The sequence below is a fragment of the Dermacentor albipictus genome, chromosome 7, assembly GCF_038994185.2.
Source record: "Dermacentor albipictus isolate Rhodes 1998 colony chromosome 7, USDA_Dalb.pri_finalv2, whole genome shotgun sequence".
In the NCBI taxonomy this organism is placed as follows: Eukaryota; Metazoa; Arthropoda; class Arachnida; order Ixodida; family Ixodidae; genus Dermacentor; species Dermacentor albipictus.
In genome coordinates, this window is record NC_091827.1 from 98151673 (window position 1) to 98179007 (window position 27335).

Genomic DNA, 27335 nt, shown 5'->3' on the forward strand with positions numbered 1-27335 from the left:
ATTTGTTTGTGCGACAATTGGTCATGCGCTTATTTTACCTTAAAAATGTCCGTCATCCATTCCTTCTCGCAGTTAATCGAGCACGTCTTGCGTCACACCTCCCTTTTCTTTTTGTCACGACAAACGTCGCTCAAGAACTACCGTTATGGGGCTTCTTAAAGGAACTTGTCGACACTATTTCTTTCTTAAAAGCCAGATTCAACCTTGAATATTTGTTTACCGTTAATCGCACGTCGCTAAATGCAGCACTTATAGATAACCTTTTCCCTGAACCGCTGTACCGAAAGCCGTATCTGTCTCTATTTGGTCAAGATGTTCTTTGCCGTGTCCGTAGAATGTGCATTGCGCCAGCAGCAAAAACGTTTTTCTTTAAGCTGCACACCTCCACACTGCCAGTTAAAACGTGGCTTCAGGAAAAAGGACTCTATGTACCCTGGAATACAAATTGTAGGCTTTGCAATCAACCCGAGACAATAGAACATTGCTTTATACTTTGTCGTGACGCATTTCTTTTTTGGGACATTTTACAAAGAACTATCAAAAAAGACTTTCCTCTCACATGTTATGGTATCCGGTTCCTTGCTTTCAAAAAGACAGCCAGTAATACACCATATGATTTGTTTATGTTATTAGGACTTTATTCATTATGGAGAAGTCGAATGATCGACAGACATGCCGAGCCACCTCGCTCGACAAGGTCTATCTTCCGTGAAGAGACTGCTCAAGTCCGGAGTGTGGTGCTTACATATGATCCCGTCCCTGAATGGATTTCACACCTGGACGCTTGTGTTTGTTTGCCAGAATTTTGAACTGTCATTGGACTGTATACTTTCTGTGAATTTGTTTCTCTTGTATGATCATATGTGATGTAACTGTAGTGGTTTGACAGTAACGATAATCCCATGCAATAAAGAAAAAAAAAAAAATTTGGCGTGGTGCGGTGGTAGGATGCTTGTCTCGGAATCGAGAGGTCCGCAGTTCGAATCCTGCGCGAAAGCTTTTTTTTTTCTACTTTCTTTTTTTTTTGTATTAATAATTTTTCTTATCCTTAAAGAGGTCTCTGTCAATTTTTAATCAAATATATTGATCAGAAGCTACAGAATTTTCGACTACAAGACGTCACACTACAGAGAACAGAACGACAGTCACAACGTCCCAAAATACGACAGACTGAAAATTTCCTGTTGTGTTATTCAAGTGGGTGAGACGTCTATACGGCGTATACGCACATTGCCGTCCTTTCTATTAAAAGCAACGTTGCTGAAACACGTCGTACAAGACGCTGTACGACTCGCATAACATCGAAATACAACGCCGTCACCATCCATGAGATCGCCGAAAGCACGGTCGCTTTCGGTGGCGGCCTACAGATGGCAGCACAGGTAGCGCCGGTAAAGTTACAGGTGATATTATTTTGCCGTCTTCAGCCTTAGCTACATGTGAGTGCGCGCTGCATTGACGCCGTCCGATGCAGTTGTTTAATTGTGTGTACGCTGTGCCGAGAGTAATTGTGGTGCATTTTGTATTCATTGAGAATCACAAAACCCCTGGGACCGCGTAATGTAGCCCGCAGTATCCTTCGTGTGGTGCGCCGATGTCGAAGGTATGAGCCTTCGCCACTTTCTTTGTTCCGGGCTCACGAAAAGGATCTCCTCCTCTGGCACTCTCGCATCGTATCACACTGTACGGAAGAATTTGGTGAAAATTGTGCTCTTACGTCCTGTAGTTGATCCGCAATTCAACAGTGTGTGCGCCGGAAGGACCGTTGGTGCAGTCGATGCCGCGGCACCTGTGACGCTAAAAGGAGCGTTTTCCGAGTACGCCTAGAAAGGTAAGTCCGGCGCTTGCGCGCATTCTTCCTGTCTATGGTTCGTGAAGTGTGCGTTCTTGTACGTATCGCAAGATCCGTACAACAACCGAATCCGAATGAGTAAAGCAGCAAGAATTATAAATGTGCTTTTCAAATGGTTGTTCTTCATGTCGCAGTGCACATTTAGCAAAAAGTTCCATGGAAATTGCCCTAAAACGTATTCATGTTACCAACAGCTCTATCTGTGGTTTATTTACTTTCACCTATGAAGCACGCTAGCGCGGGTGGTTCTTTGATCTAAATGGGCACAAAAATTCAAGCAGAGAAAGTTACTGTTTGTGTACATAATTTTTCATTGAGAAATGGTATAGGCATTTCCAGAAGTAGTACGTCGATGTGTCGTCTTCACAGCTAACAGCTGCGCGAGATAGTACCCGATTTCTTCGTCGACGCATGGCCAGATTTTCAGCTTGTATGGAAATTCTTCTGTTTATAGAGTGTCGTCAGATGACGTGTATTAGTGTCCTGTGTGTTTTCGTGTACTTGTAAAGGGTTCCGATCTTGCAGAGAAGCCGAAATTACAAAAGCAATGTTTCTTTTTAATCGAAAAATCTTTCTCTTTCCTGTATTGTCTCTCCAGAAACAGAGGTGGTCTGTTGTAATTTTGAGCGCATCGTCCTTTGGGAGCAGTGCTTTGTTGCGCCGCATAAACAAATTAGGTTTTGGAACGCTTTTCATGTCCTAAGGAATTTTTCGATAGTACAATTCACATTTCACGTTATACAGCTGTACGTTTGTGTGAACCTTTTCATAGTAGATTCATGTTTGCTACAGTTCGATTTACGTGTTATTTAACCGCCTGTGATGTTACGGTCAGATATTTGCACAACCAGTTGCAGCTTCATGTAACTGGTTGTATGAGACTTTTTTCAAAATATGACGTGATCTTTTTATATCACAAGTTTGCAGTTTCAGCAGGGATTACAATAAATTAAGCATTTATTATTGTTTAGGGATGGCAAGATTTTGTGAACCAGAGGCACCTCCACATATGCACCTGCGGAACTTCTGCAGCCTCAACAGCACGGCAAAGTACCTGATATGCATGCCGTGACAAGGTGTGTGCAAAGCAGTCGCTGTCACTTACACGAGCTACAGATTTTGTTCGTATCATCCATGTTTGGAAACTCTCCTGAATTTTTCGTGGGTTTACAAATGTGGGCTCATTTTACAATTTTTTCAATGTCACTTTAGAAAGACAATGAAGTTGTGTTGGTTAAGATGTTTTAAAGCTGTTGAGAGATTAAGGGCATGACATTGTTAAAATGCATGTAAAAAATTAATTGTAATGGTACTTGTACTGGTTTATTATTAGCGATGCAATATCTCTAACAAGAGCATCAGAGGGGCACTTGCTTTAGGGAAGTTTGGTCAGATAAATTCATGAAGCAGCGTAAAGCGGCAGCAGCAAGCACGCTGAGAAAGCTCTGTAATCTAAAAAAAAACAAAGTTGTTAGTTACTGGTTTCAAGTTCGCTGCTGCTTTTTGTGCTGCACGACAAGTTAAATAATGGTTGATAATGTGTGCGTGATGTAATAGTTCTGCGCAAACACACGAGGTGGAGAGAAGTAATTATTCAAGGGAAAATCAGACATCCGCCCGCTCGTAGCATTTGCTACAAAGGAAACCCATATGTGTTCCTCAAAAGGAAAGCCGCACAGTTGAAGAAAAATTCGTCCTGGTCCGCGACTCGAACCCGGGACTACCACCTTTCCGAGGCAGCCACTCTACCATCTGAGATAACCAGGTGGCTAGCACATGGCAGGGCGAAGTCGAATTAGTTGACAACACGAAGCAAAGGCAAGGGTTTGACGTAATATTTTTTCCCCTTTATTAATTACCTCTCTACACCTTGCGCGTTTCCGCAGAACTATTACGTCAAACCCTTGCCTTTGCTTCATGTTGTCGATAAATTCGCCCAGCCATCTGCTAGCCGCCTGGTTATCTTAGATTGCAAAGCGGCTGTCCCGGAAAGACGGTGGTCCCGGGTTTGAGTCCCGGACCTGGACGGTTTCTTTTTTTCAGCTGTGAGGCTTTCCTTTGGAGGAATCCGTACGGGTTTCTTTTGTAGCAATTGCTACGAGTGGGTGGATGTGCGATTTTCCCTTTATTAATAATGTGTGTGTGTATGCAACAATGGGGGTGCTGAGAGCAAGCTTTAAAATAATGTGTGCTATGTCCCCAACAAAGAATTTAGTGTGTGCAGCATTTTTACAAAATATTATGTTCACAGGTTGGCAGGTATGACATAATGTACAACGATATTGTACAACACTTTTGCTGTAGATGCCATATTCATAACGTTCATTTTCTGTCTACTTGAATCGTATATTTAGAATTTGGCCCACCTTCAGTTTGATCAAGTTACATAGGTAGCCCCCTGTGAGGTAAATATAATTAGGGGCTATTGTAATAAGCATGATATACCTACTCACTGTATTGTGACATATTTTTAGGGACTGTGTTGTGAGGCATGCATATCCTTTTACCTGTATGTCTTGCTGCCGGTTGCCCGACAAAAGCATAAATGCTCTGCCCACCTTTATTATTATGCTTTCATGTAGACTTCTAACATCTGTGCCAACATAGACTCCATGTTCTTAATTACGTTTTTCTAAGTATTCACTGTTGTGCATTACATTATTGTGTTACATTACTGTGCATTACATGCTTTTCTTTGTTTTATTTGGGAGGGGGTACTCATTTCTATAATATTACAGAGAATAGGACTTCAAAACAAAAAGCCACGAAAGGTGGCTTCAAAGTCTATGATGCTTGGAATTCTACATTCCATCCCCTAAAGCGCTACCAGTAGTAAAACATTCCTAATTGCCTTTTTTATAAGCTAGCTGCCAGATACATAGTCCCATTATGAGAGTATGTTATTTTTCTTTCTTTGGTCTGACTTGTTTTGTTGAACGTTCTCCTGGTTAGTTCAGAATTTGTTTTCTTGCCACCTCATGCAATACTCCAACTGGAGCCTATGAGCTATGTGTATAATAAATAACTAAATTCCTAAAGCATGCAACAAACCATGCAGCATAGCATTTAAATGTTGCCAGTTTATAATGCTTCTTGAGTGCAGCGCAGCACGGAGCTTGAGGCTGATCTCTTCAGATGTAAAAAAAAATTGCAGGTTATGAAAATGTGGTCCTACAAACTGCTGGTTACGCATGTCAGTCAGCCTGTTGCAGTGGTCACAAGTGAGAATGTAACCAAAAGCTGGGCGTGCTCGGCGATTTTGCATATGGCACAGGATAAAGCTTCACCTCTGCTATTGCTTCTCTTATAATAATGGCCTTCGAGTATACATGCCTAGTTATGCTTCTGGGGACACTTATTAGTTAACCTTATCAGGTAATACCATTAGCCTTATGGGTGCTGTAATGTTGCAGTGCCTGCAGGATGGCCAGCATTACAATACACATTAAAATTATTGTACAAGTCATGCAATGGTATCGGGATTGGCCCACCAAGTGACACCCTTTAATTACACTATACCTGGGATCAGCCCAGCTCACTCAGTCAGGGAGACATCCATGCATAAGGGGAGGGGTATAGCAAATAGAGGGCGTTCAATTAATCTTTCTCACATAGATAGCTCATACATATAATCTTTCTTAAATTGCATGCTTTGTTGCTCAAAGTGAAGTTACTTATGTGCATAATGTCAGCATTTCGATCCTATTTATGCCTAACGAAAGTTGCTTTGTTCAGTGTCACTTTTTGTATTGTTTCGCTTGTGATTCTAAGCTCAGTTGTTTTATAACTGCTATAGGTATGGCTGGACCTGGAGAAGAAGTGTAAGCAGACCATGCTATGTTGCTGATCTGCGCTGATCTCCACATCCAAGTTGGTGCCGCGACAGTTGGGCGCCATTGTGCCTTGCTTCATTGACAAGGTGATATAATATGGTGAGCTTGTACTTCAATATCAGTATTGAAAATTATGTTAAGGAAAAAAGGCAAGGATTGGTCTTTATGATAGATACACTCATGTTCTTTCTTTAAGGTGTTCTTTTGACACTGTTCTGCATGGACATATTTTTAGAGAATTATAACAGCCCTTTATTGCAAAGTGCCATGGCGCTAGTTTATGCGTTAAAGTAGCACTCTTTCACCAAAAAAAGCCGTATTTAGCACACAGTTCACAAGGAAAGAAAGGAGGCAACAGGACAGAGTGCTACTAACAGTTCAGTATTATAGCTCGCACAGTAATATTGTGCAAAAGGTGAAAGGGGGAGAATAGATCTGAATACATATTGTTCGCACAGAAACGAAAAGGACGCATCACGTGGTGAGTGTGACACTTGTTTTACAATGATAAGAAGCAGTCTCACTGTCTAGTAATTCTCTGTATGGGGAGCTAGTGCTAGGTTCCTCCTTATACATATAAGAAAAGCCTCAGATATCTCTCCAGTGCTTTTGTCTTTATATTTTGTCACGATCAAGCAGCTTTCAAACATAGGTGCATGTGCACCGAGAGTAGTGCACTACCACTGCTAACTGACCCTCGCATCAAGTTTGCTTGGTCACGCTGCCAGTCATATATACATTGGCCGGTTTATCCGATGTAGCCTCTACTGCATGAAATGGTATGTGATAGACACTGCACCTTTGTACTGGTACGTGCTTTCTTACATGATTTTTTTCAGAGATAGTGATGCAGGCCTTTTCATTATTTACATGCCTACACAACAAACCACGCATTATCTGTGCTTAGAAAGAATTGTAGGAAAATCTAGCATGAGGCAACTGTTCTCAGCACGAAACAAACTTGATTCGTTGGTTTTCGTTCATTATTGCGATCACACTAAGGCAGACAAGCTTGTAGGCTGTGCTTCTGCAATTTGTACAGCACACTGACAGCACTGGTGTGGGCCTAATCTGTGGGCTGACTGATGGCACCTTCTACGGCGCAGACCACTTGTGTTGGGCGAGGCACCAATGTTGACGTTTGTTCCCTTGTGCAAAACAGCAGTCCTAGGTTTAGAGTAGTTGTAGGAAGACAAGGTAAACATAACTTCCATGGCTTGAGTGGGCTCATTTCTCTTGGGGCATCTAGCTTTTTTTCTTAAAACTGTGCAGAGGTGCTTCCCTAGAGTCAGCGTGAAAATGGCATAGAGTTGTGCATTCGGGAACTCCTGAACAATGATCTGCCGTAGTTAGGGCCTTGCGAAAATGCACTGTCTACCAAGTGGTAGGAGGTGCATTATTCAGCCACTGATTTCCTGTTGGCATGATTGCACTCGTGCTGTCAGTAATTTCTTGGCTTGCCGAATTATCTTGAGGCCCCACGCTGATGATGCTACCGATGTCTTCATGTGCAGATTTTCAGGATGAGGTTTTTTGCTTTGCAAATGTTGTTGAAAGGTAGGTGGTGCTTACAGGTAGCTATTCTAAATATTAGTGAAATGAATTGGCCCATCTTGCTTCGTCAAACATCGTCACGCCGACATCAGTTGCACAAACAAAAAACCTGGCCTACTTGCAGCGTCGTGCACGAAGAAACAAACAAATCAGTTGCTGGATTGTCTTGACATCGCATACTAAGCTGAGACCAGAACTGCTGTAGCTACAAACCAGGCAGAAACGATGATGATGAGCAGGGATTCGCAGTAGCGCCACTTCGTGGGGCACCAAGGAGGCTCCGTTCAAAACAAAAATGGCGTTCAGCAAGTAGAACCATGCAACAGTCAGAGTCGGTGCATGGTGCTCTCGATCAAGTTGGCTCAAGGAGTGTCTGAAAAATCAGACGAGAGGTTGCAAGGCGTCCGAATATTCGGAAGTTGTTATACATTATGGTCCATGGGGAGAATGGCAGTGCCGTGAAGCAGACCAAGTAATTATGTCCGGAAAATCAGTCGGCGACTGTACCTATACCTATGTGTCTATGTATACCTAGGTGCAACAGTGTTTGCTATGATCTGTGCCAGAATTGCTGTTGCCCGTAGATGCCCAACATGTAGGGTGTCAAATTGTAAAATACCTTGCAAAAGTGATCTACGGAAAAATACCGCTTCTGCTATATTTGGCTTTTGCAAGAAATTTAGCGGCTGCTGGCACCTACCTTAAAAGGCTTTATACAGTCTTCGCATGGCCAGGGCCTTGTACTTTTGTAAGTTTGCTTATCTCGAAATTTACCCCAGTTTTTATAACTTCAAGTTGGCAGGATACCTAGTCTCCTTTAACGTGTACCCAATAGACCTTACATAGGGGTTTTGGCATTTCCCTGCCATCTAAATGCCGCCATTGTGGCCGGGATTCAATCCCGTGCCCTCTGCCTGAGCAGCGCAATGTCAAAGCCAGTACACTACGGTATTTTGCTGGCAGAAGGGTTTAGTTTCTGAATAATTTATTATCTCAACCTGTCGGTGTTGTTATTAAAGGTATTTCATGTTTGTATTCTGTTGCTTCAATACTAGTAATTATTGTTAATCAAACGATGTGTCCATATTTTTCCTATAAGACTTGCTTCAATCGCCTGCTAATTATGACAGCTTATTCTCCCACAGTAATCCATGTTCCCTTGAAACATAGGCAGTGCATGAAACCACATATATTTCAATAAGATTTATTCATTATCTTCTATGACCGGAATGCTGAACCTTTCTTATCTGTGAAAACATAGGCGAATTTGCCTATGTGCTAACCTGTTGCATGAGTCAAGATAAATTATTGGCTTTACTTTTTCAGGTGGCCTGCTCGCTCTCACCCAAGCAACCCACTCCAGCGGTCTTCTCTCGGCAGACTGGATGCATCGAAATACCGTTAGAAGGTCCAATAAACAGTGCTTGGGACATTTATGACATGCTTTTATTTAAGCCGGAGGACTTCAGGCTTAATGAAAGCTCAAGTGGGTGTACAGAAATACCTACGTAAAGTATACTTGTCTTTTTCACTTACAAGTACATGCCAATACTTTGCCTGACATTTTTCACCCCAAAATTACGCTATACTGTGGATTTGTGAACAAACCATTACAGCAAAAAGCACTGCATTAAGACGAGTACAAGTAATCAAACATATACTAAACTTGCAAGAATTACATTTGCATACTTGTAGTAAATATGAAAATGAGGTACAGTCTTCTTCAGGGTGCATTTTCTTGTAGGTCATACATAAAGAACGTACTCGTGGGTCATACAAAACTTGTTCATGATTTATCACATCGGTGTTGGTAGTGCTAATCAATTTATGCCGAAAATTGTGTTCATCTTCGTATCAAGCAATGTACCAGGCAAACCTACATATGAAAGTGGCGTTCTTGTTGCGAACCTAATGCAGATCTACTTTTCTTCAATGCTGATCGCAAATACACATGTGTACAAAATAGGTGTAAAGAGTAAATTATATTAAGCAACATCAATCCATTCTGAAAGGACCTGGTATGAATGTAGCAAAAAATAGGTCTGAACAGGGGCAAACAGGTCTGGGTTAGATAGGACGGGATTAAACGGGTCAGGATTAAACGGGATTAAACGGGTCAGGATTAAACAGGATTTAAACGGGTCAGGATTAAACAGGATTTAAACGGGTCAAGTTTAAACAGGATTTAAACGGGTCAGGTTTGAACAGGAACAAACGGGATTTAAACGGGTCAGGACTGAACAGGATCAAACGGGGTCCCGTTCCATAACCCTATTTGATGAAACCCGTTTGAAAACAAATAGGATTTTCTAGTAGGGTTCCTCGAGAACTTGTGAAATGAACGCCTTACCACGGTCACTGAGAAGAACGCGAGGAGCCCCGTGGCGCAAGACGATGGCGCGCAAGAAAAAGTCGGCGACCTCAGAAGCGGTGCCGGATCGCTGAGGGGCAGTCTCGGCATATCTTGTTAAATGGTCGACCGAAGTGACAATCCAACGGTGACCGGAGGGTGTCAACGGCAAGGGACCATATAAATCAATGCCAACAAATTCAAAAGGTGCGTCCGGGCAAGGGAGAGGTTGTAGTAAACCGGCAGGAGGGGATGTCGAGCATTTGCGGTGCTGACAGGACGCACAAGAGGCAATGTATTTGGCCACCGTTGTGGATAGGCCAGGCCAGGCCAGAAGCAGCGGGTCTTTATGCGGTCGTAAGTCTTGTGGAAGCCTAAGTGGCCAGCCGATACATCGTCGTGAAGTGCCTCTAATACCCGCGAGCGAAGGCAGCGAGGTAGAACTGGGACCCACCGGTGACCTGTTGGGTGGTAAACGTAGCGGTGTAGCACGCCACCTTGAAGGCGGAATTGTCGAAGTTGGCGTCGCAAGCGGCTGTTGGGTGGTTCGGTGAACCCACTAAGGCGATCCATGAGAGCTCGACAGTAGGAGTCGGCCCGCTGAAGTGAGACGAAATCAGAGCGTGATGAAAGCGTAACTTGGTCCAGGGGCGTTATCGAGAGCTGGTGGGAGGCAAGCGTAGCATCGGAACGGCGTGGTTGGGAAGACGACGGCGCGTTACCGGGAGAGAGCGAGAGTGGGCAGCGAGACAATGCGTCTGCATCATGATGGCGTTTTCCAGACTTGTATGTTATAGTGAAGTCATATTCGTGCAAGCGCAGTATCCAGCCTCCTAAGCGTCCTGACATGTTTTTCATCGATGACAGCCAACACAGAGCATGATGGTCGGTGACGATGGTGAAGTGGCGGCCGTAAAGGTATGGGCGGAATTTCTGAATCGACCAAACGATAGCCAGGCACTCTTGCTCTGTAATGGTGTAGTTCCTCTCAGCTGGAGAAAGTGTTCGGCTGGGTATATGCTATGACTTGCTCTTTAGATTCTGTATTACGTTGCAGAAGTACTGCGCCAATACCTTGTGCGCTTGCGTCAGTATGGAGTATGGTGGGCGCACGATTATCGAAGTGGCGAAGCACTGGTCCGGAAGTAAGATGCCGCTTAAGAGCTTGAAAAGCTGACTCGCAGTCGCTAGTCCACGTGAAAGAGGCACCGGTAACCAGTAGCTTGTGTAGAGGGGCTGCTAGTGCTGCGAAGTTACGTATAAATCTACGAAAATATGACGCCAAGCCGAGGAAACTACGTAGATCTTTCTGTTGCTGGGGGCGAGGAAACTGAAGAACGGCACTAATCTTTTCGGGGTCAGGCTGGATGCCAGCTTTTGAGACGACGTGACCCAATACTTTTATTGTTTTGCTTGCAAATTTGCATTTTTTTGTATTGATTTGGAGACCAGCATTCGCAAGGCCCTGTAGAACTTCGTCTAATCGATGAAGATGTTGGCTGAAGTCAGACGAAAAGATGACAATATCGTCCAGATAACAGAGGCATGTCTTCCATTTTAGACCACGAAGGACGTTGTCTATCATGCCCTCAAATGTGGCAGGAGCATTACAAAGGCCGAAAGGCATCACGTTAAATTCATAAAGGCCATCCGGTGTAGCGAATGCGGTCTTTTCTTTGTCAGTCTCGTTCATCGGAATTTGCCAATACCCTGACCGTAGATCAAGGCTGGAGAAATACTCCGCCCCTTGTAGTGTGTCCAAAGCGTCGTCAATTCGAGGTATTGGATATACATCCTTGCGTGTGATCTTATTCAGCGCTCGATAATCCACGCAAAAGCGAACTGAGCCATCTTTTTTCTTTACCAGGACCACGGGAGACGCCCATGGGCTAGATGAAGGTCGTATTATCTTCCGCGCAAGCATGTCAGCAACCTGTTGTTCAATGACCTTTCGTTCGGACGGCGATACACGATAGGGGCGTCGTCGTATAATAGCGGAACCATCGGTTTCGATGCGGTGTGTAGCCGCAGGAGTTTGGCTCAACACAGGGGAACAGCTATCGAAACAGGCTTTGTGTTTTGCCAAGACCACCATTAGGGCTTCGGACTGCGCGGCTGTTAGGTCAGAACCAAGAACGGCTGGAGGAGGGAAAGAATCATCCAAACCTGAGGTTGGGGCTGGCGATGAAGAAGGGCAAAGCGCGACTAGAGACATAGGTTGAGTGTCGGCGAGGGTTGCCACAGTCATCCCTTTGGGCAGCATCACAGGATTTGGGGTCGTGTTGCAAGCAGACAGAAGGGCGCGGCCGCGTGAAAACCGGACGAGACAGGTGGCAATGAGAATTCCGCGAGAAGTACAGCGGGAAGAAGGGGCGACTAGGGCGTCTCCGTCGGCGATTTGACTGGATGTTACGGCTACAACGTCTTCGTGACCAGGACGCGGGACGTAGTCGGCAGCGATGGTCAAGTTCACGCATGAAAGTGAAGAGTCCGCAACAGGCTCAAGCTCTGTATCCGTGATGTGGACAACTTCCTCTCTACATGAAATGACGGCTGAAGCAGAATGTAGGAAGTCCCAACCCAGTATAAGTCCATGGATACACGTTGGAAGGATGATAAACTCGATGTGGTGGCGTATGCCGTCGATGAGAACACGAGCAGTACACTGTCCGTCAGGGTGAATGAATGCATTATTAGCACCACGCAAAATAGGTCCAAGATAAGGCGTTTTTACTTTACGGAGCCGGGAACACAGATCACTCCGAAGAACAGAAACGGCGGCACCGGTATCGATGAGAGCTGACGCGGGAACACCTTCGATAGTCAAAAAAAGCATGTTGGCCGGGCGAACAGGAGGAATTTTTGAAGACCGATAAGAAGCAGTTTCCCCTCCAAAAACTGCAACAGTTCGTTTTCCGAGTGCTGGTCGACGAAATGGGAAGTGGGGCGAAGCGGTGATGTAGAGCGCCGGTAAGGGGATGGAGAACGACGTCTGGCCGAACGGGAACTATGAGGCAGATTGGGAGCAGCTGGTGGAGACGGAGAACGCTGTTGCGGGGAGGAGTACGGTCCGGGATAGTAGTCGTCTGATCGGCGAGTGCGGTCTCTTTCGTGCTCAGCATAGCCTCGCCTTTCATCCTGCTGGCGCCGGCGGCAGAAGCGAGATATATGGCCGCGTATACCGCAGTAAAAACAAACTGGACGAGGTGGACGCCACTGAGGGTACGATGGCGCAGCAAGTGGTCTGGTTCCCATCGAAGCCAAAGGGTCATAGGAAACGCCAGTAGGCACGGAAGGCACGGTAGGGGTGGTTAGCGAAACAACATCCGCGTAGGTAGGTGTGGAGCGCGCTACCGGAGCAAGATGCGTCGTGGGTGTAGTCATCGCTGTCAACTCCTGCTTTACGACCTCGCGCAAGTCGAAGGCGGGGGTTGGGGCGCAGGCAGCAGGTGGACGCCTGAGGTCTTGTAGTTGAAGCTCTTCGCGGATGATGGTGCGGATAAGAGCACGTAGATCTGGAGAATGAGGAACCTGAGGATCGCTGCTGTCATGTGGAAGACGAATAGACTGCAGCTCGTCGAGGCGTTGACACGTTGAAGTGATGTCTTGGACAGAAGCCGGATTTTGCATGATTAAGGCGTTGAATGCGACAGGCCCAATGCCTTTTAAGATGTGGCGAACGCGTTCGGCTTCCGTCATGCTAGGATTCGCACGGCGGCACAGAGCCAAGACATCCTCTATGTATGAGGTGTAAGACTCTTGGGGAAGTTGGCGCCGCGTTCCCAGCTTCTGTTTGGCGACTTCTGCGCGGTCAGACGAGGAAGCGAAAATTTGCCGTAGCTTCGAGGTAAACGTGGACCAATCCGCGATGTCGGATTCGTGGTTGAAATACCACGTCTTTGCAACACCGGTCAAGTAGAAGGCGACGTGCCTCAATTTCTGGGTGTCGTTCCACTTGTTGCAAGAACTCACGCGGTCGTAGTGGTCGATCCAATCGTCTACGTCATCACCGCGGAGTCCCGCGAAGACAGGGGGATCGCGCTGAGGGCTCGTCACAGTCCAAGAGGGCGCCGCAGGCGGGGTCGCCTGTGAGGTATGGTTAGAGGCGCCGGAAGGGCCGGGGTTGGAAGTGTCCATTGTTGTAGGGGTAGCTGGGTGCAGGCGGCGACCGGAACGGAGCTCCAGGGAGGACGGGAACGCGAGAGGACGTCGGGATCTTGACGTACCTCCACCACTTTATAATACCGAGACTGATCGAGTTGTCCAGCGCTGTTTATTCCACAAAAGGCAACGCCCGCAGCTCACGCGCGAAGAAGTCGAAGAAGAGGGAAGATGATGATGGCTATGTACAACTGAAAACGACGAAGTACGTTAATAGTGCTTACAATATATATAAAGGCATAAGATCGACTGTCCGCTGTCCCATCGCGCACAGCCAATTTCGCGCGCGAACACTCGTGCGGTCCTGCTTTAACTCAGGTTTATCTGATAATCTCAGGTTATCAGGTTATCTCAGGTTACCTGAGGCTTATCTTACCGGTTACATGCACCCTTAGGGAGCAGTACTTCTAAAAAACACATCTATTGTTGCGGCGACAAAAGCGTCCCGCCGTGCGAAGCGAAATTACGCAAGGCCAACGAAGAATCTGCCCACGGGCTTCTTGAAATTGCCTCGATCTCGGCTGCTGTAGGACGCGTCCTCGGTATTGCAGAGATGAGCAGCGGCCACTCGCTCCTTTTGTGCGCAGGGTTATCATAGCAGAGAAAGGTCGCAAAAGACCACATAAGGACGAACAATTTTACTGCTTAATCTTGGTGGTTTAATCCGTCCGATTAAATCAATGGCTACCGCATGCTTCATATGCACTGGATGTTGCCTTCCATCTTTTGCAACGAATAATTTCGCGGTTGTTGAATATTAAGTGCGGACTGAATTGCCGTGGTAGGTGCACGTAGAGCAGTTATGTAAGTTGGCATCCCACTTCCCCGACAATATTTAGTGCATCTGTTGAAATTCGTTTTATTGAGTGATCCGTTCTTTTCTCTCGGGTTTGATTGGTTTTGTGAGCCTGAGAGCTCATTGGACTTTGTGTATTTGTGCTATATACATTCCTTACGTGCAAGAGCGCGGTAAGAAGCTTTATTAAACACATTTGAGGACTGTTTAGTCCTACAACCATATTGTTCTCCATGTGCCGGCACCCGCCGCGGTGGCTTAGCGGCTATGATGTGGCGCTGCTAAACACGAGATCGCGGGGTCAAATCGCGGCCGCGGTGGTCGCATTTATATGGGGGCGCAATGCAGAAACATACATGTCCTGTGCTTTGGAGGCAAGTTAAATGACACAAGCTCGCCAAAATTATTCCAGCGTCTCCCACTAAGGCGTGAATCATAACCGGATCGTGGGCTTGGCACGGAGAGCCCAAGAATCAATTTTCTCTTTGATGTCTGAGATGTTCGATTTAGAAGGACACTGTTTCCCTGCGAAAACTTACAACGCAAAAGAACACGGACGCCCGCACTATAAATATATAAAACTAGCGTACCAACTAAGGTATTACAGTTGCTATAAGGGAGGGGGGTGTGTTTATTTTGGGAATCTGTGCCCATTTTCGCCATAACCTTCGTTTATGCTATGAAATTCTAGCCTCTTGCACCGTAATATATGCAGTAAATAAAAAAAAAACGGTTACATGTGCTGCGAAAACTACCGGTACGCTGTTCATATTATTATTATTGTTTACGTGTGAAAACGTTGTTCATTGCCGCCGGAACCCGTGAATCAGCTACACATATCTGTAGAAGACGCAGAGGGGAAGCTGCACAGTCGCTGGGCATTGCCGGCCCCAAGTTCATATTTCGCGCGTCGGCTGAATAAGAGTATCCTGCAGGGACGTAAATAAATCTACAAAACCACGCTGACATAATTTCAGCACTCAAAAATGGATGATTCGCGCGTGTTTGAGCACACCGCGTGCGTCGCTCTTCAGCAACAGGAACTCTGAACTTGTGAAAGCTTTACACCTTAAATAATGGTCCTCTTCTCTATTCCGTTGCGCACTTACAACACGGCATTATTGAGCCAGTTACTGAGTCACGAAGCAAAACCTCCCCTCAAAAACTCCTCCGCAACGCTCGAACGAAGTTCTCTGCAAATTGCCTGCGGTAGCGCGTTAGCCGTTGTCTGCAGCGGCAAAATTGGCATAGGCGGCACCACTGTCGAGGCCTCGCGGAGCGGTGCAGTGAGTGGAGGAGGAGGGACGTGGTTGACGCTACTTATATGCATTGATAAGTTTTATTCCCTTTGGTCCTCTTGCGTCATCTAGGAGCACCGCCGTGAAGTCTACGTGCCACATTTGTGAATATGTATGCAAAAGAAATTGTGTGAACATTGTGTTCTGCGGGTGTTATTTCGTCCAGCACTGCATAAAGTTTAAATGACTTGAAAGAGCGGCTACCCTGTGGCATATAATGAGTGACTCAAGTCGGTGACAAAAATGTTCGTTAAACACCCGCTCATGTCCAGTGGCACAGACCCCCTCTTGGCGTCAAAATGTTCTATCAAGAGCCCAGTGTACATACATTGTGACCTGAGCTGGATCGATGGTTGGTCGGGAACCGGATATTCTCAGCTCAGCAGCACACTGTTGTGCACATTGGATGATGTGCTACCAAGTAATGCCATTTTACGGGAAAACGGTTAGAGGCGTAGACACATATATATGGATAGGCAAGAACACAAGCAGAAAGGTATGAAGCTAAATTATGTATTATTATTATTGTCTAAAGGTAAGTCAGTTTTGTGTTACCTTTGACGTACGCGTGCCCTGATTGGACCCTCGCTTCAGAAAACGTTACAATAAATAAATAAATAAATAAATAAATAAATAAATAAATAAATAAATAAATAAATAGATAAATAGTAAACAGAGTAGTTTAAGCGACCCTTATCGCATACCCAAATAGTCGTTTCAGAGGACTACGGCAGCACTGCTCAGGGCGTTAACAATATAGTAGTAATTCTATTACACCTATGCACGTGGGATCGCTAATTTGGCTTCGTTATTGTCAATTGAGACCACCTAAAGAAGCAATAAACCTTAGTTTCACCGAAAACATTTGGACATCTGCCGGAGGGATGTAAAAGAACGTTAAAATAGTGTTTGTGCCTTGAAGTTGCATTAACGTCTACGCTAGGAAAGATCTCGCCCGGTCTTCCAGGCAAATTCGTGAGCACTCTTGAGTGGTCAGATCGCCTTGTTCTTACCTCTGTGCATCACAGTAAAAACGGCGCAGTGTTCCACAGGATGCCAGAAAATCAAAGTGAACCTCACGCCCGGTGTTCCTGAGAAAAAAAGTTGCAACATATGATTGTGTGAAGCACCACACGGAAGCTAAATTTGCTTCTTAAGCTATGTTTAGTTGCTCGGTAAAAATAAAGCTGACTAACCAAACGTAGCTGCGAGGTTGAGAAGAGAGCAAAGCTCTTCTTTTGGTAGGAACAAATGTTTGAGGCCTGCATATGACCAAGGCCATGCTAATCTGCATAGGAGAGAATATGCAAATAGAACATTCCAGAGAAAAGTGAGAAAAACAAGCTGTGCGAGTAAGTAATCTTGCAAGTTAGGAAATGGTGAAAATTTAAGCCTTCCTATGTAAACAAATCTACCATAGTTAAATCTTTCGGGACAAATTTCAGGGAAATTTCTGAGAGGTATGAAAACAATGCATCAAGACACACCTAACATAGTAGGTGTGTTCTAGGATCTAGGACACAAGACCTAGGATACTGCGTGCAGTAGCGAATCACGTAACGTGGGAAATCATGTACATTGGGCCGTAAAGAGAAAGTTTCTCGTAGCGGCAAGTGGGATATTAAAGTGGTGGGCGCTTCAATTGTCTAAATCAGTAGGTCACCCTATGTGACAAAAATATTCCGACGGTGTCCACCTCACAATGAATACCGACGTAATGCGATTAGTATCGAGCCAATGTAGCGTCACACCATACTGCCATCACTGGAAGCCTTCATGTGGCGTCAATACATCGAAGCTATGTGGTTGCGCTTCAATCTAGACACGTTGTGGCATCTCGAAGTGCCACACACCGTGAGGGGCGTGCGTGAATATAGTAAGACGAAATTGGCTGAAATACATGGCGTTGGTTTGATTCCTCTCGGCACCGGAGAAATTCTGAAGGGTTTTCTTGAGGACCCCACGTTACCGAATGGCGCACGCCCAGTCACTCATGTTGGCGGAAAAGATGTTTACTAAAAAGCAGCCCATACCCTCTGGCACATAACATGTGACAATAATTCGGGTCAAATGGTTGAATTGAAATGTGTCCCTTACGCAGTGTCAAAACGAAGTCATCGAATGGCCTCTGATACATTAGTTTTTTTTAATTATGAATATTTACGTGCCAAAACCACTTTCTGACTATGAGGCACGCCGTAGTGGAGGACTCATGAAATTTCCACCAGCTTGGGTTCTTTAACGTGCATCCAAACCTAAGTACACGGGCATTTTCGCATGTCGCCCCATCGAAATGCGGCCGCCGTGGCCGGGATTCGATCCAGCGACCATGTTCTCAGCAGCCCAACACCATAGTCACTGAGCAACCACGGTGGAATACGTTCGTTGAAGAGTGGATCAGAAGAAGCTATCAAAATTGGTCCGGTGGTTAGTTTCCAGCTATGTTTCATGAGCAGAGCTATCCATTGGTCTACCTATTATATAATTCAGATAGATAGATAGATAGATAGATAGATAGATAGATAGATAGATAGATAGATAGATAGATAGATAGATAGATAGATAGATAGATAGATAGATAGATAGATAGATAGATAGATAGATAGATAGATAGATAGATAGATAGCGGAAAGTGCATGGATAATCCTAAGACTACCGTGTTTCCCATAATGGTATGCTTGCGTGGGTCCAGTTTGCGTTTCGGTTTTCCAAGTTCAATTGTAGACAGCCTTCAGTGATGCCGCGCAAAACTTGGTCCGGGTGATGACGGTGCGTAGCAAAATTTAGCGCGAGGAAGGTGACGCCATCGAGTTAACAGAATCACGTATTGTATTTCAGGCGTTCAAATGTCGTGGGTCGGTTTCACTGACTGGAATGCATCATAGTAATTTTATGACGCCCTCCAATGAAAGAAATAAAGTTTTTTAGGCGGTAAGCTTACCCATAACAGGAACGTATATAAGGGAGGAAAATAACTATGTACCTTGAAAACAGTCGAGTGCGTTGTGGATCAGCGGCAGAGCGTAAACGTTTTTTCGGGTTAATTGTGAAGGCTTTGGTAATCCTTTATGCGGGCTCGTTTAGAGATAATTTTTTTTCAACTGAAACAAATGGAAATGGCAAACGTCTGTTTGGCGGCAGAACGACGCCATGCTTCAGCATGTTGCCCTACGTCATCATGTATGACGCGCCGTTCTGTCAGCGATACACGGTATGGTCACTGCCGCAGCAAGGAATAAGTCGCAGTATCAATCCTGTTGCATACAGTCGACGGTTTTCCCCGGGAAGTTTTGTGGCACTTATAAGCAGAACAAAACTGGTCAAGGAGCTGGAGAAAGCTCGGCATTGCGCCAGGTCCAACAGTTGACGATGGCGTGATGAAAGAAATATTTCGATAGATATAAATTTAGGGAGCTGTCGAAAAGAACTGTGTTCTCCAATAAGCAAACAATATTACAAAACCGGTGAAAGCTTCAAAATACTCCACTTAATCAACAGATTACATGCGAAGCAAAGTAAGCTGGAACAGAAACTGGCTGCAAAATAAATAGGTCAGTGACAGAAGCGTGCACGCTCGGAACGGTGGCCAGTATCAGTGAACTAATGAAGTGGAAATCACGAAGACTAAAGTGGCATCAGACATGTTGGAACAGATAAAGAGTACCAGGGAAGATGCGTCAGTGTCAATTTAAATCAATTTGGCTTCGTAAAGGAAAGGAATCACACACAAGTGATGCCGGCATCACTTAATTTGGCGACTTCACATAGCGAATTGAGGAGAAGTCCATATTTGGACGTGAGCCGTGAATCACTGCTTGTTGAAGGGAATGAAAATTACAACGTTCATTGTGAGAATAGTAGGAAAACACGATTAACTTTACTGTACAAAGCACTCCTTGAATCACGTGTCTGGCGGTGCGCGCACCAACAGGCTCTATGAGCTGTACTTTGGTATTGTGAAGAAATGGACCAAACAGGAGCGCTATGAAGTTTTGAACCGAACGGCAGAGTTAACCGGCAATTACTGAGACGCTTCTGTAACTGCTCTTGTAGCAATGAGAGCAAATGTAGGGAACACCTTCGAGAGAAACTTTGACAACATATTTCAGAGATAGAGAAGGGCTTGAGCTTTGAGACAATAGCACAGCTCGTGAGCCGGAAACTGAGCTACATTTCTGTGTCATATATAGAAAGACGTGAACGCATAGGGAGAGCAAGCGATGATTGGGAGAAGGCGAGCGTTCGTCATGTGTTGGTTGCATATCTGGGTTAGAGAGCAACTCACCATGTGAAGCGTAAGGCAACGGGTGGCTGTAGAGAGGCTTTGGTGGGTCTTCATGTGAATGGCGATGGCACAAAAGTGCGTGTCATGTCTAGGTATACCCCACAAAGATCATATGGACAGAGTGTCGATAGTGCGTCAGGGTTCAATGGCTGGAAGTAATGACGGCCTCCTTATTAAACAGGACGGCGCAGCATAAGCAAACACTGCTACCTCTCTAGTCATTGTAAGGGACTCCGTTGTACGTCGGCGAAGTTGTTACTTAAGTTGCATGGTCGAGTAAAAATGCTTCCGACGCCTACTTCAGTACCACCTATCGCATTGTCGGATTGAGGGACTAGATTGCATCCGACGTGCAGAAAATTGGTGAAAACTCGCAACGTACTTCCTAGTGCACAAGCGTTTCGATACGCGAGAGAAGAAAGGGGTCGTACAACGTATTGAGTCGAACCACACACTAACTTTTCTGGCACATGAGAGAGACGGTTGACTAGGCATTGTTGACGGAGCTCGTCATAGGTATGATACAGATGAGTACGTTCCAGGGCAGGTGAAAACTATTCGTGGTAGGCATTGCAAAGGCGTCCTCATCAATGTTAGTTAGCACATATGTCATCTTTTCCGACTCACCATTTTATGGATCGACATGTTTGCACATGTCTGCGCCATATTTGAGATAAATTGGGAACTTCTCATCGGGATGCCATGCCCAACAATGCAGACGCGGTAACGCTCGTTGCTTATGAACCACAAGACGGCAAAGACTGCTACAGTTGGTCTTAAAGGCCGTTCAGCTCTGGATGTTGGCGAGTGCGCTAAACAAAGAAAATTACCTCCCAAACACTACGCAGGGATGGTTAACCAACGTAGCTCAAACGTACGGCCCCGTTGTTTATCATTGGATTAATCCCGATGACTGATTAAACGGCGGTTTGGTATGCTGTCGGATCCTCGGAACGCAGTTGCTGCTTGCGCATGGCGGCACTAGCCTGTTCTCGTGCCCGAGCTGCAGCATCAGCACGCCATCAACGAGCTCATTCCCTATTGTGCTCCCGGAGTTCCTCATCAAAAGCTGGCGGCTGCTCCGGTGTAGGTATGATGCGTGGCCTACCCATTTCGAAGCCGGAGATAAGCTCATGCGACGGAGAGTAGCGAGGTCGCTATTGCGTAGCCAATCTCGTGCATACGCATGGGGCTGCACTGGAGGAGTTTTCGGCCTACAAGCGACATGCAGATGGACGGACGGACGAATCGGTTTGCCTTGTATAGCTTCGCTGTAAAAATTAGGTTGTGCAATTTTGTGTTGTCATTCGGTTCGCTGGGTCGACTACCTCGCTCGACCACGGCGGCCGAATTTCGATGGGGGCGAAATGAAGAAAAAAACACCAGTGTACTTAGATTTACGTATACCATAAAGAACATCAGGTGGTCCAAAGTATTAAGGAGTCCCCCACTGCGGCGTGCCTCACAATGAGACCATCGTTTCGGCACATGAAATGAAATTGTTTATTTGCCATCCTGTACATTTACAGATGGAGGAACTGTAGATAAAAAGCTGTCCTTCAACAGCTTGACGTGTCCACATTCCCCGTTTCTGCAGGGAGGCAGCATAACATACGCGCACATACATGTACATACATATATGTAGCTGTGTACATAGCTGCAATGACATGTTACTCACTCACACTTTCATGTCAACAAAAGAATGCAATAACACAGATACACAACGCTACCAGATATTACATCGAAACCGTATACATCAGTTTCAGTTCCTTGGATGATGACGTGAAAAGATCAAATCGGACGGAATTATAGTAATTTAACAGTGTTGGTATTGTGTATTTAAGGCATTGTTTCCCATAGTTTGAACGTGGTGTTGGTACCAACCAATCCTCAAAATGTCTTGTAACATAATTTGTACATTTTCTCCGAAGTTGGGCTAGAGTACGCAGGTTGCTGATATTTCGATGGATTTCCAGTTTATATACATGACTCAGACGATATCTGTAGAGATTGTGAGCTGGGATCACACCAGAATTATTAAAGAAGGTTATTGTCGATGCTGTGTAGGAAGCGTTATATGCGTTGCGGAGATACTTCTTTTGTAACAGGTGAATATGTTCTAGATTGGTGGATGTTGTATTACCCCATACTAATTGGCAATAGTTTAAATGTGATTGAAAAAGTGAATTGTACAGCAAGAGTTTAATACGCGTGGAAAGAATGTATCTCATACGGCCTACTACACCAGTTATTGTACTTATTTTGCTTAGAACATGTTTCACGTGATCGTCCCAAGACATGTTCGCTGAAAAGAAGACACCCAGACATTTGAAGGTCTCGACTATTTCAATAGTCTTTGAGTTTAATACAATGTCTTGATGGGGAGGTATTTGCTTGTTTTTCGGTCTGAATATAACTGCTTTTGTTTTGTTTGCATTTATCTTCATTAAATTCACTCTCGACCATTCCTCTAAGGATTTCATTGCATTGTTGCGTTGTTCTATAAGAACTTGAATATTATTACCAGTGAAGAAAATACTCGTGTCGTCCGCGTAGATAATAAACCTTGCCTGAGAGTTAGTATTGTGGATATCATTCAGATATATATTAAAAAGCAAAGGCCCTAAAATACTTCCCTGTGGCACTCCACAATGGACAGCTCTAGCCTTAGAAGTAAAGGTGTCGATTTTCACAATTTGTGTTCTCTCAGATAAGTAGGATTTGACAAGAGATAGTGCCTGTCCTCGTATTCCATAATAGTTTAATTTCTCCAATAAAATGCTATGATCAACTAAGTCAAAGGCCTTAGAAAAGTCTACGAAAATACCAACAACTATAGCTTTGTTTTCAAACTCTGTTAATATATATTCTTTTTGCTCTACTAATGCTAACTCGACTGACTTTTTCTTACGAAAACCGAACTGGTGTGGTGTTAACAGGTTATGTTTCTCAATAAAATTTGTCATCCTCGAATGCAAAATTTTTTCAAGCACCTTTGAAAAGATTGGCAAAATAGATACCGGCCTGTAGTTTCCCAAATCATTACGATCTCATTTTTTATATAGAACAGTTACTTTCGCAGACTGCATCTTCACCGGAAAAATTGCCGATTCCAAACACAAGTTAAAAATATGGGTGAGTATTGGGGCAATGATTTCAGCTACATGTTTAATTGGGCGCACTTTAAAACCGTCAATGTCACAACTACTGCTATTGTTTAAGGTTTTTATAACTGACACAATTTCATTCGGTGTGACGGGCTGAAGGTATATTGTGCTCTCGTTGTTAGTGCAAATATATTTACTAGCATGACAGTTTGTAGCGTGAGTACTAGCCATATCTGTGAAAAAAATATTAAATGCATCAGCTAGTTCATTACCTGATAATTCTTGGCCATTAATTTGTAACTGCAATAAAGGTTTGTGGCAATCATTACGATTCAAAAGTTGGTTCAACCTCGCCCACAGTAGACTGTGTTTATGGCTTTCGATGTCCAGAAAAGATGAGTAGTATGCTGTGCGTGCATGCCGTAACTTCTTAGTTAACTTGTTTCGATACTTTTTAAATATGGCAAGGTCATCCGTTGATCGCGTGTGGAGGAAATGTTGGTATAGCTTGTCCCTCATTTTCATTTCATTGCGTAAATCAGGTGTAATCCATGGTTTCCGGGTTTTTCTACTTTTCCTACGTGTCCTGGAAGGAAAGCTGTGGTGGTATAGGCGGGACAATATATCAATGAACATATTGTAAGCCTCATTGGCATCTGTTAGGTTAGTTATCACATCCCAATCTATTGTCAAAAGGGTATCACAAAAAGATTTCAGAGTTGTGTCTGTAATTAATTGGTATGACAATGGTGGGAACTTTTTTCCTCTTAATCCGCTTATTTCAGAACACACAAACACCGGCAAATGGTCACTGATAGAACAAGATAAGACTCCGGATTTTATGTTTGACTGTAAGGAATTAGTGATAAATAAATCCAGAGTTGACTGGCCTTGAGGCGTGACCCTAGTAGGCGTGTTGATTAAGTTGACAAAACCAGTCGATAATATAACCATATTGAAAGAATTCGATGACTGACTATTCGAACCCATGTCAATGTTGAAATCTCCGCCAGCTACAGCGCAACCCTGTAATTTAATTTTTTTTCGCCCGCTCGTATGGTCCCAACCAGTTTTGCAGGTTGTGATCCCCATTGCGGTAATAATGGCGGGATTACACTCATAAAGCGTGCACATGGCGCTATGGTTTGGGATAGAGGTGATGGTGGGACTCGTACTGTTATGAGTGGTCATTATGACGGGTCGCATCCGGCTGCACAACTCTAGGATGGTGCAATACTCCACACCTCTACCAAACATTACGAAAGCTAACAAAACACGTATAAACGGAAGCTCGAAGTTAAATTCCGAATTTAGCAACAAAAACACATTGTCCAGCTTTGGACCTGTGCTTTGTGCTGGCAATGCAGCGTCGTTGCGTATATCTTAGCTACCCTTCGCAACGCTTTCGAACGTCCATGTGCATGCAGAATTCAAAAGGCTCAGCGCTTTTATGATGCAAAACTGAAATAAAGCTTGATATGTTAAGAATTTTTATAGACATAAATTGTGCACTGCTAATTTTATCTGTGCCTACTTACGTGCACTTTACTTGAGTTTAAAGTTACACTCTGCTGTGATACACTCAAGTTCTGCAGTTCGACATAAACGACGCAATGATAAGGCGCACTGTTTTACCTTTACCTTGTTTGCTTGTAACTACTAATATGGGTCCATCGCTGCCTTCAGCTATTGTTCCACACAACTGCCGACTCCTCCTGAAATACGTACGCTCACATTAAAATAGTGTCACAGAACTGAACTCTGCGAGAAACATAAGTGTTGAAGTATACATTTTACGAAACTACAATTTGCTAAATACTATTTCTTGTGAAACGCAGGTGTGCATACACCAGTGTTAATGTTTTATACTCCATGGACGCCTGCACTGCTGACAAACAGTGTGAATGAAATTAGGGTAATCTGTCATGTTAAATGAAATAAATAAACCATCCTATAAATTTAGACAAGAAATTCAAGCAGCACTTAGGAGCCTCGGAAACGCTTATAATTTCTTGTAATGTTCGTGCAGTGTCGAAGAAATAGCTTAATACGTCGCTTTGTAAGGGGCCCATGTAGTTTAGAACCAAAAACAACCAAAATTTTTATTGCAACCAAAAAGTTGCAATAAAAAAATTAATGGACTAGAGCAACTAACTGCTCAAAGAATCCTGGAATCAGAAGGTGCCCCAATTTACACTCAGCGTAAGGAAATCATAAAGAACCTGGACAAAAGCCAACGGAGAGCAACTGTTACCCTCGCATTCAATAAAACATGTAATTCCCTGACCAAGCTTCCTACCCAGCTTGCTGGCACCGCATATTTTCTTTGGCGGGCTCGTGTTATGCACAGCCTAGGAGAATGCCCAGGCTTGCGTTCTAAAAAGGCTGACTGTTTCTTTATTCGCGCCCACAAGCTAGGTAGCCGTGGCAGCACCCAGGAGCTGGCATGGCGGCTTCCGAGTTAGGCAACCCTAGCGACATCACAAGAGCCATATTGTTCTTGATGAATGCTTTGGAATACAGCTCCTTTACTTCAGTCGCTAATCTCACCATTATGTAAATTTCTGCAGACACCGCAATTGATGTGTTGCAGAGATTACAAATGGAAGCAACTTTCTGAAGACAGATGGCCTGTTTCTTAGGGTAGAATACATCTTGTCCTGAGGACTTATGCGCCGACTACAGAGGGGAGAGGCTCCAAAGATTTCTTCGCAGGTCGGGGGTGGGGCAGAGCTGCCCACCCTCCCCTGATGCCGAAGCTTATCTCGCCCTCATTCCCTGCGCCTCGATTTCTCATTGCAAGGCTTGTCGCACACATCTGTACTTTCTTATATGTTCCTAACTTATCGCGTGTTAATTTCTTCTGTTTGTTAAAACATTATTTTATTATAGTTCCTGAAGGCTTCCCCTGCTTTTTCTAAAATAATACTTCTGTTTCATTTCTGCTGATTTCAATCGAGGCAAATTGGCATTAAAGAGGAATTTCGCGAAGAAACCATCATTTATCTTGGTAACCCTGCTGCAGGTACTTGAAATATAAGTATTGACATGGGAAAATATATGAATGCAAATACGTTGACAAGCTTTCGACAGCGAGCTGCAACACTGCCATGATACCAGAAAGGACAATCTTTACAAAGTTCTTTTTCTCCCCCACCCCCTCGCCGCCATTGTCTTTTTGTCACACTACTCGCAGGTGGCTAAAGGATATGGCTAGAAGTGTGCCAAGAGCACGACGTCTGAGAACCTAGGAGATGAGGGAGGATCGAGCGACGCTATTTCAAAAGTAACGTCTGCACTTATCGCAGGTGTTGAAGCTCGAGGTGGCGTTATGGCCAGCAATACACCAAGCCGATTGACGAGTACGTCCGATAGTAAGAATGATGAAAATTGGTTTATTTTATGTTATTTATACGGGCCCCACTTACGGAAGCCAGCTCCATGTAAGATCATATTAAATGCCTGAGTCCCAATCAGGACACGTGAGCACGCCTCTCTGCTCCAAAGGTCTCCTATTTAAATATCGCCGTCTTCCCTAGGAGGCAAGACTAGGGAATCTGATTACTTCATTGCGGCCAATCACAATCGTTGTATGGGTCGCCGAAGCATGCCCTTGTTATCGCGCCCTTCTGTCCAACTCCGCGTTCTATGTTGCCCCTCTGCCCCTGCATATGGCGCAAGCGCGTACCAATCTGGGAATCCGAGCTCAAAGCTGTTCCCACGAGAGCATTCGATGTTGGCCATTTTCATCAATTATTTGAAGTTGTCAGGTTCAGGTACAGGGGTCTTGTGTTGACTTGTCAACTGCCGGCGTCAGCGCTGCGTCGACATCGGGATATGCGATAATGAATAGAGGAGGGAGGGGGGGGGGCGGTTGCCTCGTGGTAAACGTTTAAGGAACACTCATCGCCGTATTGAGACTTAACACAGGACACTATAAGGGCGAGAGTATCTCGGAAGAAGTCCTTCAGAAAGGCCTGCGCTCTGAGACGGGGACCGCAGAAGGGCTAGGTTACGCGCGCTGAAGTAGGCGTCCCGGTGCTGGTGATGAACAATAACATATCCCGTGTCTGCAAAGCAGAGGGGTGAAGACGGACAA

General features: G+C 44.7%; 1 protein-coding gene and 1 long non-coding RNA gene across 2 annotated transcripts in view; one reads left to right on the forward strand and one right to left on the reverse strand.

Annotated features, from left to right (window-relative positions):
• Positions 1-27335, reverse strand: part of LOC135916853 (uncharacterized) — a 52870-nt gene that overhangs the window by 22063 nt on the left and 3472 nt on the right. The window contains exons 3-5 of the mRNA XM_070522541.1: positions 24878-24951; positions 17041-17132; positions 16858-16935 (exon numbers count right to left, since the gene is read on the reverse strand). Of these exons, the coding sequence (XP_070378642.1) occupies positions 16858-16935; positions 17041-17126 (164 nt within the window). The 5' untranslated portion in view covers positions 17127-17132; positions 24878-24951. The remainder of the gene's footprint in view (positions 1-16857; positions 16936-17040; positions 17133-24877; positions 24952-27335) is intronic.
• LOC135916844 (uncharacterized) lies at positions 1410-8675 on the forward strand. Its single transcript, XR_010569086.2, has 4 exons — positions 1410-1831; positions 2824-2928; positions 5649-5784; positions 8566-8675. It is a non-coding gene; the product is annotated as an uncharacterized lncRNA (long non-coding RNA).